Consider the following 13,006-nt stretch of genomic DNA (forward strand, 5'->3'; position numbering starts at 1 on the left):
TTCTACATTTCTGGGAGTGCAGTGGGAAAAGCACATACACTATTCATTTATACACACCAATGTAAAATATCTACGGTCCCTCACATTTGTCTATATGCGCTCAGACATTGAGGGAATCCCGGAGTTTGTGTAAGAGGAAACCCTACTATTGCAGTGCAATTCCGCTGTAGGTTGCGATAGTAAGTTAAGAAAACAAACACAAAAACAGCAACAACTCTGGAATATAAAGCGAAGCAACTGAGCATGGCATGGGGGTGAGTAAATAATTAGAAAATTTTCATTTTTTGGTGAACTGTCCCTTTAAATAAAAACTTTCACTGAAATGGTATAAATAAACCAACATAAATGCAGTACATTTCTAAGAACTTGGAACTAAATTTCTAATATATATATATATATATATATATATATATATATATATATATATATATATATATATATATATTTCTGTATATATATTTGTGTTCTGTTTATTATCTTGGACATCCTTATTTGCCATTAACCCACTTCATTGTCAAAAAGACTATTTCCCAACAAGGTAACATAACTGTTAAAGACCTTAGACTTGACGCATAGTCTTTTAGTTAACATGTCTGCCACATATGGGTGTAAGTGCAATAAAAATGGCAGATTTACTGGTCTACACATCTGGCGTATAGCTTATAAAAGTGCCGGTTTAGTAGTACAACACTGAAAACCATTCATTTGTACCTCTCTAACCTTAAACCATAAATTCGTACTATATAAGCTTGCATTTATTTTATTTAAAAAATATGGATAAGGCTTTTGTCTCATTAAACTGATTTATTTGATCTATGCAGCAGTGTGCAGTGAATTTAGAGGAGTGCTGAAAGTCTTTACAGATGCAGTGGTTGAAACTGACTCTCCATGCCGTGTCTGATCACTTCTCTTCATATCAGGGGAAATATTATATGAAAACCAAATCAGACAACTATCTAACATAATTTACAAACAGTGTGGTTGCTAAGATCTAATCTCTTGTTGCAGATGGGTGAATCTCACAAAACCTATGAAAAACATGTTTTGCTTAAAGAATAAAAAACATATTCTTAGGACCATTAAGTTTTTTTTCATTGTGACATTATTTTTATGACTTCTAAACACATTTCTGCAACAAATTCTCATTACTGTAATGCACCAAATAAGGCACATTCTTACAATGTGAAAAATCGTATTACCAGTATGCGAAAATTTTTATTCTAATTACCATAATGTGAAAACAAAATCTCATTATCATTATTGTAATGCAAAACACATTTCCATTATTGTAATGACAAAAAGGTTCATTTTCATTACTGCAATGTGAAAAGTCTCAACCAGTATGAGAAAAATCATTACCGTAATGTGAAAACAAAATCTCATTCTCATAATTATCATGCAAAACAAATTCTCATTACTGCAATGCAAAAGAGTAATTCTCATAACCGTAATGTGAAAAAATCGAAATACCAGCATGTGAAAAATCATTCTCTTATTACCGTTATGTAAAAAAATATAATTCTCATTATTGCAATGCAAAACAAATTCTCATAACAGTAATGCAAAACATGGCTCATTCTAATTACAGCAATGAGAAAAATCTAATTACCAGCATGCAAAACATGTTATTCTCATTACCGTAATGTGAAAACCAAATCTCATTCTCATTACTATCATGCAAAACAAATACTCACTACTGTAATGCAAAAAAAAAGAGTTACTCTCACAACCGCAATATGAAAAATCTCATTACCAGAATGCAAAAAATAATATGGTCATTACAATAATGTGAAAAAATATTATTCTTATTTTTGCAATGCAAAACAAATCATCATTACTGTAATGAAAAAAGGCTCATTCTCATTACCGCAATGTAAAAAAAAATCTAATTACCAGTATGTGAAACATTTATTATCATTACCGTATTGCAATCATTCTTATTATTGTAATGCAAAACAAATTCTCATTACTGTAATAAAAAAAGGTTAATTCTCATTACCGCAATGTGAGAAGTCTCATTACCAGTATGCGAAAAAATATATTCTAATTACCGTAATGTGAAAACAAAACAATTCTCATTATTATCATGCAAAACAAATTCTTACTACTGTAATGCAAAAAAGAGTCATTCTCATAACTGCAAAGTGAAAATCTTATTATCAGCATGTGAAAAATCCTATTCTAATTACTGTAATGTAAAAAAATATATAATTCTAATTTTTGCAATACAAAAGGATCATTTTCATTACAGCAATGTGAAAAATGTATACCAGTATGTGAAAAAGCATATTCTCATTACCATAATGTGAAAACAAAATCTCATTCTCATTATTATAATGAAAAAACAATAAAACAAACAAAAAACTAAACAAAACACTTTTGGGCATAAAGTCTCCCCAGATTCTTTGTTTAGGGTGCACTAGGAATACAAAAAGTCCAGAGAAATATTTATGAGGTGTGTTTGGGTTTGTTCATAAATCGTGACCATCATCAGGTTTCACTGACCTGTTTTACAATGCTTTCCCAGCATGCCCTTTGGTTCTGGGTGACTTCCAAGAGAGCTTGAACATGCAGAACTATGCAAACTGCCCTGCTACTGTAGTGACTGTTACAAAAGAATAAATCAAACTGACCCACACATACTTTTATTAATTAGGTCTTGCCTCTGGGAATTGACCACCTGATTTATAGCGGTAGATATCGGCCTGAACACTGCAAGGAAGATATAGAATTTAAAGGGAGGACCTGACTGAATCCATATGGCTACTGCTGGCAGACTTAAAGAACCCCCACCTAGAATCACAACCATAACACCACCCTTCCCCCACTAAACACATAAAATCAAACATATAGAGCTAAGTTTAAATATAACCCGAGAGACTTAAAGCATAAAAAGCTTAAATTAATTAGGTGTTTAGTGACCCGGGACCTCATTCCACCCTCCAGATATGCCCCCACCTGTTTAGTATTCCTCAACCTTTCTCTTATGAATAGTGTAACAATAAGGAAGGATGAAAATAAAGTGCCTTTCAAATTGTTCTGAGATCTGAGTTCTGAGAAGAAGAAATTGCCTTGTTTGCATGGTTATTAGGTGCTAATAGTTACAAATCATAAATGGCAATGGAAAATGAACATTGCAGTCTCATCCGGGTCTCAGAAGGTTACGTTTTGAGTAGCTTGTAGCCTCCCCATCACTGTCACAGAGTGACCTCATTCCACCATCCAGATATGCCCCCACCTCTTTAGTATTCCTCAACTTTTCTCTTATGAATAGTGTAACAATAAAAATAAAAAAGAGGAAAAATTAGGGCTGTCAACCGATTACAATTTTTAATTAAATTAATTACATGGTATGCTGAAATGTAATCGAATTAATGGCATAAATAAATATTTGCTGAGTGCCCCTCAAATAACAATAATTCAATATATAATAATTAAATAATTATATAGTTATATTTAAATAATTACAATATTTACTGTATATATATATATATATATATATATATATATATATATATATATATATATATATATATATATATATATAAACAATTCCCTTATATTTAGTGTTGCGAACTCTGATTTATTTTAGTGAGTCTGTTTGTTTTGGGAAGTTCATGTAAATAAACTAGTTCACATAAATGATTCACTAATTCACTTGAGCCACATGCAGCTTTAAAGGGACTTTGCCTTCTTTAATGCAAAATATTTAATTAATTGCTGCTGTTTGTCATTATATTTCGAAACAGTTACATATAGTAGGGTGTTTTCTAGTTTTATTAGTTTACATTAAGTATAAATGTATGTTCAATATAATGTTGACACTGTATTTGTTTAACCCTTACAACATTTTTTTTTTTACTTTAGTAATAAGTACTATAGTAGTAACCATGACTGTAGTAACCATTGTTACTTTTGTGGTTACTATGGTTTAACTACAAATACTATGGTTAAATTGGCTACTGTAGTAAAAACATAGTTCATTTTTGTCAGGGAATGTCACCCCAAGTAAATATATAAATATCAGGTGATATTATTGAATTATGCAATCAGAACTGAGTGCAGAATTAAATAACATAATCTGATCATTAAATATCTAAAAATAAAAAAGTAGCTTCTTTGTAGTTAGTTACTTTTTGTTAATAGTTTGAAGTGTAGCTAACTACTTTTTCAAAAGAGTAGCTTGACTGTAGTTCATTTACTTTAACAGCATGCGACCCCTCGTCCTCATATGAGGACTTTGAATTTTGGCTTCACTGTACCCTACACAATTCAAATTCATGTAAACTGACTGTCCATAAAAACAGTCTCTCCAGGCTTTCATTTAAAGTTTAAAGTGTCCAAGTCTGGAGTCACATGACAAAACAAGATGGTGGCAAATTCAGTGAAATGCTTCTATGTAAGCAGACCAAACAAAAGTGCATCTGGTAAGAAACTTCATTAAGTTTTTACATTGAAATCCATTTTTGTCAAAAGAGTAACATCTATAGTTTCAGCTGATGAGCCAATTTGAAAATTTCAGTGATTTGTCAGGATAAAGAACATTGTTAATAACGTTGTCCTCGTACGAGGACAGTGGGACTTTATTTATGATAAAACCCAAAAACCGAAAACTGGAAAATGCTGCCTTCAGAGGCTGTATACTGTACAGAGTAAGGATGAAAATAAAATCTTCTTCAGAGAAGAAGAAATTGCCATGTTTGCATGGTTATTAGGTGCTAATAGTTACAAATCATAAAGGGCAATGGAAAATGAACACCGCAATCTTATCCGGGTCTCAGAAGGTTAAGTTTCGAGTAGCTTGTAGCTTCCCCATCACTGTTTCAGACTTTTGGACCTCAGCGTATAACTGATATGAGGACTTGATTATCACTGGAAAATTAATGTCACACTACCTCAAAAATCAAATACAAATAGACAACAGATTATTTGGCGTGCTCTCAGTGAGTTTTGAGTGCAAATCATTTTAATATTTCACATTTAAAAAAACATTTATGGCTATAAAACAGGGCCTGAAACCCAGTGGATCGGACGTGAGAGACTTCAGGAAATGGGCAACTTTGTTCCATTAATAAAAGACATTCCGTCTCATGTTACGACTCTGAGGTAACAAGAATTCCAAGCAATGAAACAATTCCAGTTCCAATTCCAATTCCTAAGTTATGCTCTGACCTAAAGTGTCAGGGGTAAAATACGGCCCCTGAAAAATTATTTGAGTCTACCACACACTTGGCCGTGTCTGCTTCCTTTGGAAAAGATGTGACGTGTTTGACTGCTATTCTTACAGATTCTCAACATTCATCGATTTCCAGTTGCCGCAGCGCAAGCCACAGTGACTTACATCTCAGCATGAGGCACACATCTGCTCTAGAAATCACTCAAACACTCTTTATAGATGTTATGACACACAGTCACCAAATGTGAATGTGATTTTACTGAAGACTTGTAGCATGTCTTCCAACTGATTCCAAAGTTGAAGCCAAGAGCCATTTGAGACCATCTGTCTCATTTGCACACAAAAAAATGGCTGACAGATCAACACAAGGCTATTTTTCATGACACCAATGAAAACAATGATGAAAATGTGTTTTACTGTAGGTTGGATAAATTCAAAAAGGCAATATGTAAGGTATAATGTACAGTCAGTCAGTCGGTCCTTATCGCAAAAGAAACCCTGACAGGGTCATCAGGACTTAATAATAAAAATAATAAGGGGACTTTTATCACCTTGAAGGGGTTTATTTTGCGATAATGACTGGCTGACTGTATATTATCTCACGTATTACACAACTTCATGCCAAATATACAAATAAATGGACATGAAATATAGAGTTAAAATGTTCTTATATGTAAGAAGATAAAGAATGATACAAGTGACATGAAACTAGCTATGTAGGAAATCACTTGCCAGGGTCAATGGTCAATTATACAGTTTAGTGGTCATTATACAATAATATTTGACCAAAAAATACTATTCTTGACCAATCAGAATCAAGTATTCTAGATAGCTTTGTAATAATGTAGACTATTACATAACATTTCCATAGATTTCTTAGAAAAAGCCATTTACCTTAAGGAATACTTGAGCAAAAAGTTAGTTTTCTGACCCACTTCAGATCCACCCAAAACCGTTAAAAAAAAAAAGAAGTCCATCTTGAATCTTTGAGGTCTTCATATCATCAGGCACCAAGAAAAAATGATGAGAAAAGTCAGCACTTTCAATGTGCCATTTTTTCAACCAGGGCCGTAACCAGGGTTTGAAAATTAGTCTGGGTTGGGGTGTCAAGAACAGTGTTGGGTAAGTTACTTAAAAATAGTAATCCACTACAGACGACTAATTATTTCTCTAAAAATATTAATCATATTACTTTATTAATTACTTAATTGAAAATGTAATCACATTACTAATTACATTTCAGTTACTTTCTAAAAATCTTTTCTGCTCAAATTCAAAATAATGTCTATATTTCTTTCTTGTTCATTGTTACACACATCATACACTAAGCACCTCACATTTCTCCTTCACAATGACTCGTTACAGGGCCATAATTAATGTATTCTACATAAATAATATACAGTATTAGAAATAAGCATAACCCTATAATGTACTTAAAATTAATTAAATTATTTGAAAGTTAGTAACTGTAAACTGTTTTTTGACTAAAAAAGTAATTAGATTACAGAAACTAATTACTTTGTAAGTGGTTTATACCCAAAACTTGTGAAGAACTGTAACAAAATTACACCTACAAAACGCAACTCATTCTATACACTACATATAAACTTATGATCTATTATTACTGTAACGTTCAGGCAGGCTGGCTGAAGACAGGATGAGACGAAGATGCATGAGAACCCAAGTGTAGTTTTATTTACAGTGCTGGTATCCAAATGTGAATTCAAAACAAAACAAAATATAACCAGAACATAAACTAAACTAGACTAAACTTGACTATGAACAATGCCTATACAATAATCATGAACAAAGACGTTACACCAACAATACTCGACAAGAGACAATGGCAAACATCAGGGCTTAAATACATGGAAATGGGTAACCACATGACAGACAACCAATGACAAGACTAAACTAATGAACATGATAACAAGACTAATAAACTGGAGCCAATAATAAAACAGAACTGATAATAAGATAACAAGACACATAAAACCAGACACTCACATGACAAGAACAAATGAGGGGAACAGGAAATCACATGACAAGGACACATGACCAGAAACAGGGACAGGAAGTAAACTAATAAAAAAAAAAGGCATGAAAACAAAACATGAACAAAACACGTTTAAACGTGACATAACCCCCCACAAGGGGCGGCTCCCGACACCCAGACATAAACAAAACTAACAATAGAGTACAATAGGGAGCTGGGGGGGGGGGGTCCTTGAGGCAATGGCGAACCTGGACCTGGGGACAGGGCCGGAAATTGATTAGAGGCAGGAAAACCAGGGGACCAGAGGGCCCTGGAGACAATGGCGGAGCCAGTGGTGGGTTTGGTGAGGCGTGGCCTGGTGAGACAGGGCATGAAGCAGGAGACCAGTGCGGAGCCAATGGCCAGAGAAGTAGCTCCAGGAAGGGAGCGGGGTCCGGCGGTTTGGGTGGCAACTCCAGGAAAGGAGCAGGGTCCAGTGGTTTGGGGGGTGACCTCAGGGCAGGGACAGGGTCAGGAGGCCTGGGAGGCAGCCTCGGGGCAGAGGGGACAGTGTTCTTGGCTGTGGCAGCTGGACAGGGTTCAGGAGGGAGCGGCTCAGAGGGCAGAGCCTTTGAAGGCTCAATGAGCAGAGCCATGGAAGGCTCAGCACTGGCTGCGACAGAGGAACAGTCTTAGTGGCTGTGAGCATAGGCAGTGGCAGGGTAACAGTCTCCATGGTCGTGAGCACAGTCAGTGACGTGGGAACGACCTCTATGGTCATGGGCACTGGCATTGATGGGGGAACAGCCTTTGTTGTCATGAGCACGGGCAGTGCCTGGGGAGTAGGAGTCCTTCTTCTCCTCTTTGGCTTCCGGATGGCCGTGAACATGACGGCTGTGAGCACAGCTGTGGGAGACATGGAAGGCGGAGATGTGAGAGGCTCGATGAAGGAAGGCAGAGCTGTAGGAGGCTTGAAGGGCGGAGCCATGGGAGGCTTGATAAAGGAAGTCTCCAGGACCACTAAGGCTGGGGAGAAAGTGGTCTTCGTTGAATGGCACTCGGAGACCACTAGAGCCATAGTGCCCCCCACCCCTCTGGGACGGACGAGGCTTGCAACGCTGGCTCTGGGACAGACGAGGCTTCAAGAACCGTGGCAGGCGTGGGCGTTGGCTCGTTGACCGTGGCAGGCATGGGCATTGGCTCGTTGATCATGGCAGGCATGGGTGTTGGCTCGTGGTCCGTGGCAGGCGTGGGCGTTGGCTCGTGGTCCGTGGCAGGCATGGTGGCCAGTGTAGGAGTGCTGAGTTCCTCATCCACTACTCCAACAGTAAAGGCCGAACCACTCATTAACAGGGCAAAGTCAATATACTTTGAAAGAGTCCAATTGACTCTAACACCAGGCATCCTGGAGCAGACTGGCTTATTTAAGCCCACATGAAAATGTCTTTGAGGGCAATACCATTAAAGTCCACCAAGTGACACAGTCCACAAAACTCAGCCACGTAGTCCTCGAGGAGATGATTCCCCTGGTGTAACTGCAGAAGTTTAACTGCTGGGTTCATTTTGTCGGTCGAGTATTCTGTAATGTTCAGGCAAGCTGACTGAAGACAGGACGAGACGAAGATGTATGATAACCCAAGTGCAGTTTTATTTACAATGCTGGTTTCCAAACGTGAATTCAAAACAAAACAAAACGGAATATAACCAGAACATAAACTAAACTAAACTAGACTAGACTAGACTAAACTTGACTATGAACAATGCCTATACAACAATCATGAACAAAGACTAATGAACATGATAACAAGACTAATATACAGGAGCCAATAATGAAACAGAACTGATAATAAGACAACAAGACACATAAAACCAGGGGCACGTTCAATCTCAAAATGGTGTGCACCGTTTTGCTACGGTTTCCGGGTTGAACGACATGTTTCCTCGAAATGGTGTGAAATGGTGTGAAACGGTGTGCAACGGGCTTTGAGGTACGTTTTCTCTCTTTTGATGGGTGTGTCAGAGGTATTACCCAATCAGCACCTACGTGTATATAAACCCGCCTTATTAAAAAGGCAGTGCGCACAATGGATCCAACTAAAGTCCTTTACAAATGTGTCCACTGCAGCTTGGTGTATGCAACAACTGAAGACATTAGAAGAAATATTTGCCTTGTCATCCTGAAATGCGAGGCAAATGTTAGATTACCATAATTAGGAACCACAGTTTCCACATATCCCTTCACTCGATTGGGATGTTCTCTGCTATTCTGGATGGCAAGGGCAATGACTGTAACATCGAGTGGATTTTGTAGTATTATACACGTATTTAAACCAATTTCATCAGGCTCCGAAAATTCTTGTGTGTGTGTGTGTGTGTGTGTGTGTATATATATATATATATATATATATATATATATATATATATATATATATATATATATATATATATATATATATATACGTATATATATATATATATATATATATATATATATATATATATATATATATATATATATATATATATATATATATATATATATATATATATATATATATTCATAATGCCCTAAAGAATGTTTTTAGCAATGACAATGTGAAACCTTAGCCACTAAAATGAATGAAATAGCCTAGTCTTCATCATGGCCAGTGTTTGCATATTTGGTATTTCATACTGTAGCCTATACTACAGATGGTGTACTAGTGTAGTGTGCTTCTGTCTTTTGAACGTTTCACACAGATAATATCATGATGATCATTGATTTTGTGTTATCGAATGCAGTGTGCTGCCAACAATAATCCAATTGCAAATGCTTCAATCTCAATACAAACCAAATGGAAAAAATGCAACTCACTTTTATTTATTCACAAAAAGAGGGATTGTCAGCCGAGATATCCAATGTTCTTTTTTTATTTCATCAATACAAAAATGTGCAACCAAAGTGCTCCGTGCATATTAAAAAGGATACAAAAATGTTGGTCCCACCGGACTTTCTTCAGTGTTTGTCATTTTTATTCATTTTAACATTTTATAGTTTAGTCTTGGTTAAAGTGATCACACAGAAATCATACAGAAAAGAATGAAACTCTTATAATGTCATATTAGGTAAATGCATCAACTGCGTTAAATAAATGTAACGGCATTTAACATTTAACAAATCTCATTGATTATAAATGCAATAAAATTAACGGATTAATCACTTAAATTCAACATTCATGGATTCAATCAGTATATGTAAACATTTGTCCATTTCTAAATGTGTTAATATGTAAAATGATTATGTTTCAGATGCTGTCAGTATGTCAATATTGTACGTTTCGACGTCTATGCAAATGTAAGCAAACGTATGTTTGCTCTTTATGTAAGAATACATCTGAATTCTCATGAGATCACACTGAAAATGGATCAGTGTGACGGTAGCCTAATTTGGTCTGCAAATTCTATTTCATTAAATAAAAGAAATAAAAAAAAAATTAAAAAATAGAATTTACCTAAATAATGCTTTAATTAAAATACTGTACTTTTGTTGACTATATACTTTTTATTTCTAAAATGTTGTAAGGCCTGTAAAAAGTGGTAACCTGCAATTGTTATCTTTAGCAGCTATTTCTGCTTGTTCCAACCCTTAAAATTGACTAATCTAATGATTTCAGGTTGATTCAGTCATGTTAAATACATTTTTACTTGAATAAAGCCCGTTACTGTACTTGTTACCATATGAAGCACATTATTATTCAGGTTACCTGACAAAACATTTTTCACAGTGTGTATTTTGTAAAAAAAATAAAAAAATAAATCCAAAAAAACTTTGTCCAAGCACTTTCTGTTCCCCCTTTATCATGCCATAATGGTTCAAACTTGTTGAAAAAGGAGTGACCACACGGTTCAACAGAGATCAAAAGGTGTCATGAGAAACATAAGTTCAGTCAAGTGTGTCCAGTCAACTTGTATTGTATATTACACATTTATGGCAACACCTTTCATACCTGTGACTCAGACTCCAGTGTGCCACTTTTTGAACTGCTCTTGTTTTCTTCTATTCCAGTGGGAGACCAAGCTCTTCCAGATCTGAAAACACAAAACAATAAAAGCAGTTATAGGTGAGTTAACCCATATAACTGTGTACATCAGTGAAAACAGCCTTCTTCTCTTTAAAGGAAACTGGTAACATTATTCAGTGACATTTGGGAGTGTTCAGTTTGTGCTGCAATCCTTATGGTAGCTATTTGGTGGTGAAATTAGATTTTTGTATTCACCCGAGTCATGTCATCCAAAAAAGAAAAAAAAAACCAATTATTCTTATTTTTTCTTCAAGTGCATCTGAACACTTTTATCCATTTGTCGAGCACATTTTCCCTCTCATATGATTGCCTTCACTTGTTCTGTTAGTAGAGGCGTCTTCATGCCCTTACTGTGGGAGGTGTTGTCAAAGTTGCCGTGAACTGGGATGAAATCTAGATGCTGGCTGTCAAAATGTCTTCAACAAATGGAAAACCTAGTCCACATGTTCTTTAACACAACTGAACCTGATGTAAAGCAAAACATATTTCACATATTACAACTTACATTGTACATGATATGTTTTTCATAGTTTGAGTTCCACAGACTGAACGAGAAAGCTAAATCAGACAAGTTACATTTTAATTGGAAATCAATCTAATGAAGACTTTAAAGAATAAAGGTATAAATTAATCACCTAAAACTACACTTGTGTCCTACACACTACAAACAACAGAGATTTCTGAGGGGTTTTATATTATTTATATGGGGTTACGTTCAGGAATGGGGTTGGGTTAGGGGATCTAAAATATCAATATGAAAATATAATGTAACTAAACAAATATATTTATAATGAAACATATTGGGCTCTATTTTCATGAGCAAACAAAAAGCAGCTCTACGTTCAACGACCGTGCTTTACGTCTTATCCAAAATCCAAAAGTGCTAAGTCTAAGCGCAATTTTCGTGCCAGCGCAAAGTGCAAGTAATTGTGGGAGGGAGTGTTTGCGCTATCTGTGGGTGTATGCGCATAAACTGTGGGTGCAATTTGCTATTTTCCTGAGGAACAGGTCATTGTTTCAATGCGCATCTGTTTAATTTTTTTTAACCAAAATAGACCGCTAGAAGTGAAGTGCACTGTTAATACTAGCCATGATTTGTGTGTAAGATGAAAATGATTAATAATACTTGCATTCTCTATGATTTAATTTCAATTTAATTTATTAATTTAAATCCTGAGGATTTGGATTAACTATAGATTTTCCATGCTTAAAAAAGGAGCGTATCACTAGAAATATGCCTGACATTGAACAAGGACGCAGTTAATTCACAAAGGAACATAAGTCCATATTTATATTCTTTTAATTCATTGCATACAGTCCATTTACACTGCCAACTTCTTCTGAATGTGCTGTCTTTGTTTATATTGCTGGTGCTTGACAGGTGATGGGCTATATAATAACCCATCAGCACTTTGCGTGCGCAATTTCGCCAAACACACACAAATTTGCTTATTTGTTTAGTGACCTAGAAATAGTTAGGGATCTTTAATGTTTCTTCTTGATATGAGATGTCAAACTACTTTTATACTTGAACTTGAATCAGGTCTTTCAGATCTTATTAAACCTTGCTTTCCCATGTGCCATTATGTGGGTGAATCTAAAATGTCTACAAAGGTCAGTGGCATGCTGACCTTTTGACCTTATGGAAAGTCACAGAAGCCTCCAAAGAACATCTGTAAAGAACAAAGACAATGATTTTCCTCTTCCATCTGCATATATGCCACTCATACCTTCCCCCACACATCAATACACAGCTCTGAGCAACAAAGGAAACGTCTGTGGCCACTCCTCTCA

At 35.7% G+C, this 13,006-nt stretch overlaps 2 protein-coding genes across 2 annotated transcripts in view; one reads left to right on the plus strand and one right to left on the minus strand.

The window, feature by feature from the left end:
• LOC127429162 (uncharacterized) overlaps positions 1-13,006 on the plus strand; it is a 166,742-nt gene that overhangs the window by 45,557 nt on the left and 108,179 nt on the right. The gene's annotated exons all lie outside the window — the stretch shown is intronic.
• The window catches only part of LOC127429147 (PDZ and LIM domain protein 4-like), a 62,838-nt gene that overhangs the window by 19,615 nt on the left and 30,217 nt on the right, over positions 1-13,006 (minus strand). Inside the window, exon 3 of the mRNA XM_051678008.1 lies at positions 11,138-11,219. Within this exon, the coding sequence (XP_051533968.1) occupies positions 11,138-11,219 (82 nt within the window). The remainder of the gene's footprint in view (positions 1-11,137; positions 11,220-13,006) is intronic.

This window comes from Myxocyprinus asiaticus, chromosome 38, assembly GCF_019703515.2.
Source record: "Myxocyprinus asiaticus isolate MX2 ecotype Aquarium Trade chromosome 38, UBuf_Myxa_2, whole genome shotgun sequence".
Classification (NCBI taxonomy): domain Eukaryota; kingdom Metazoa; phylum Chordata; class Actinopteri; order Cypriniformes; family Catostomidae; genus Myxocyprinus; species Myxocyprinus asiaticus.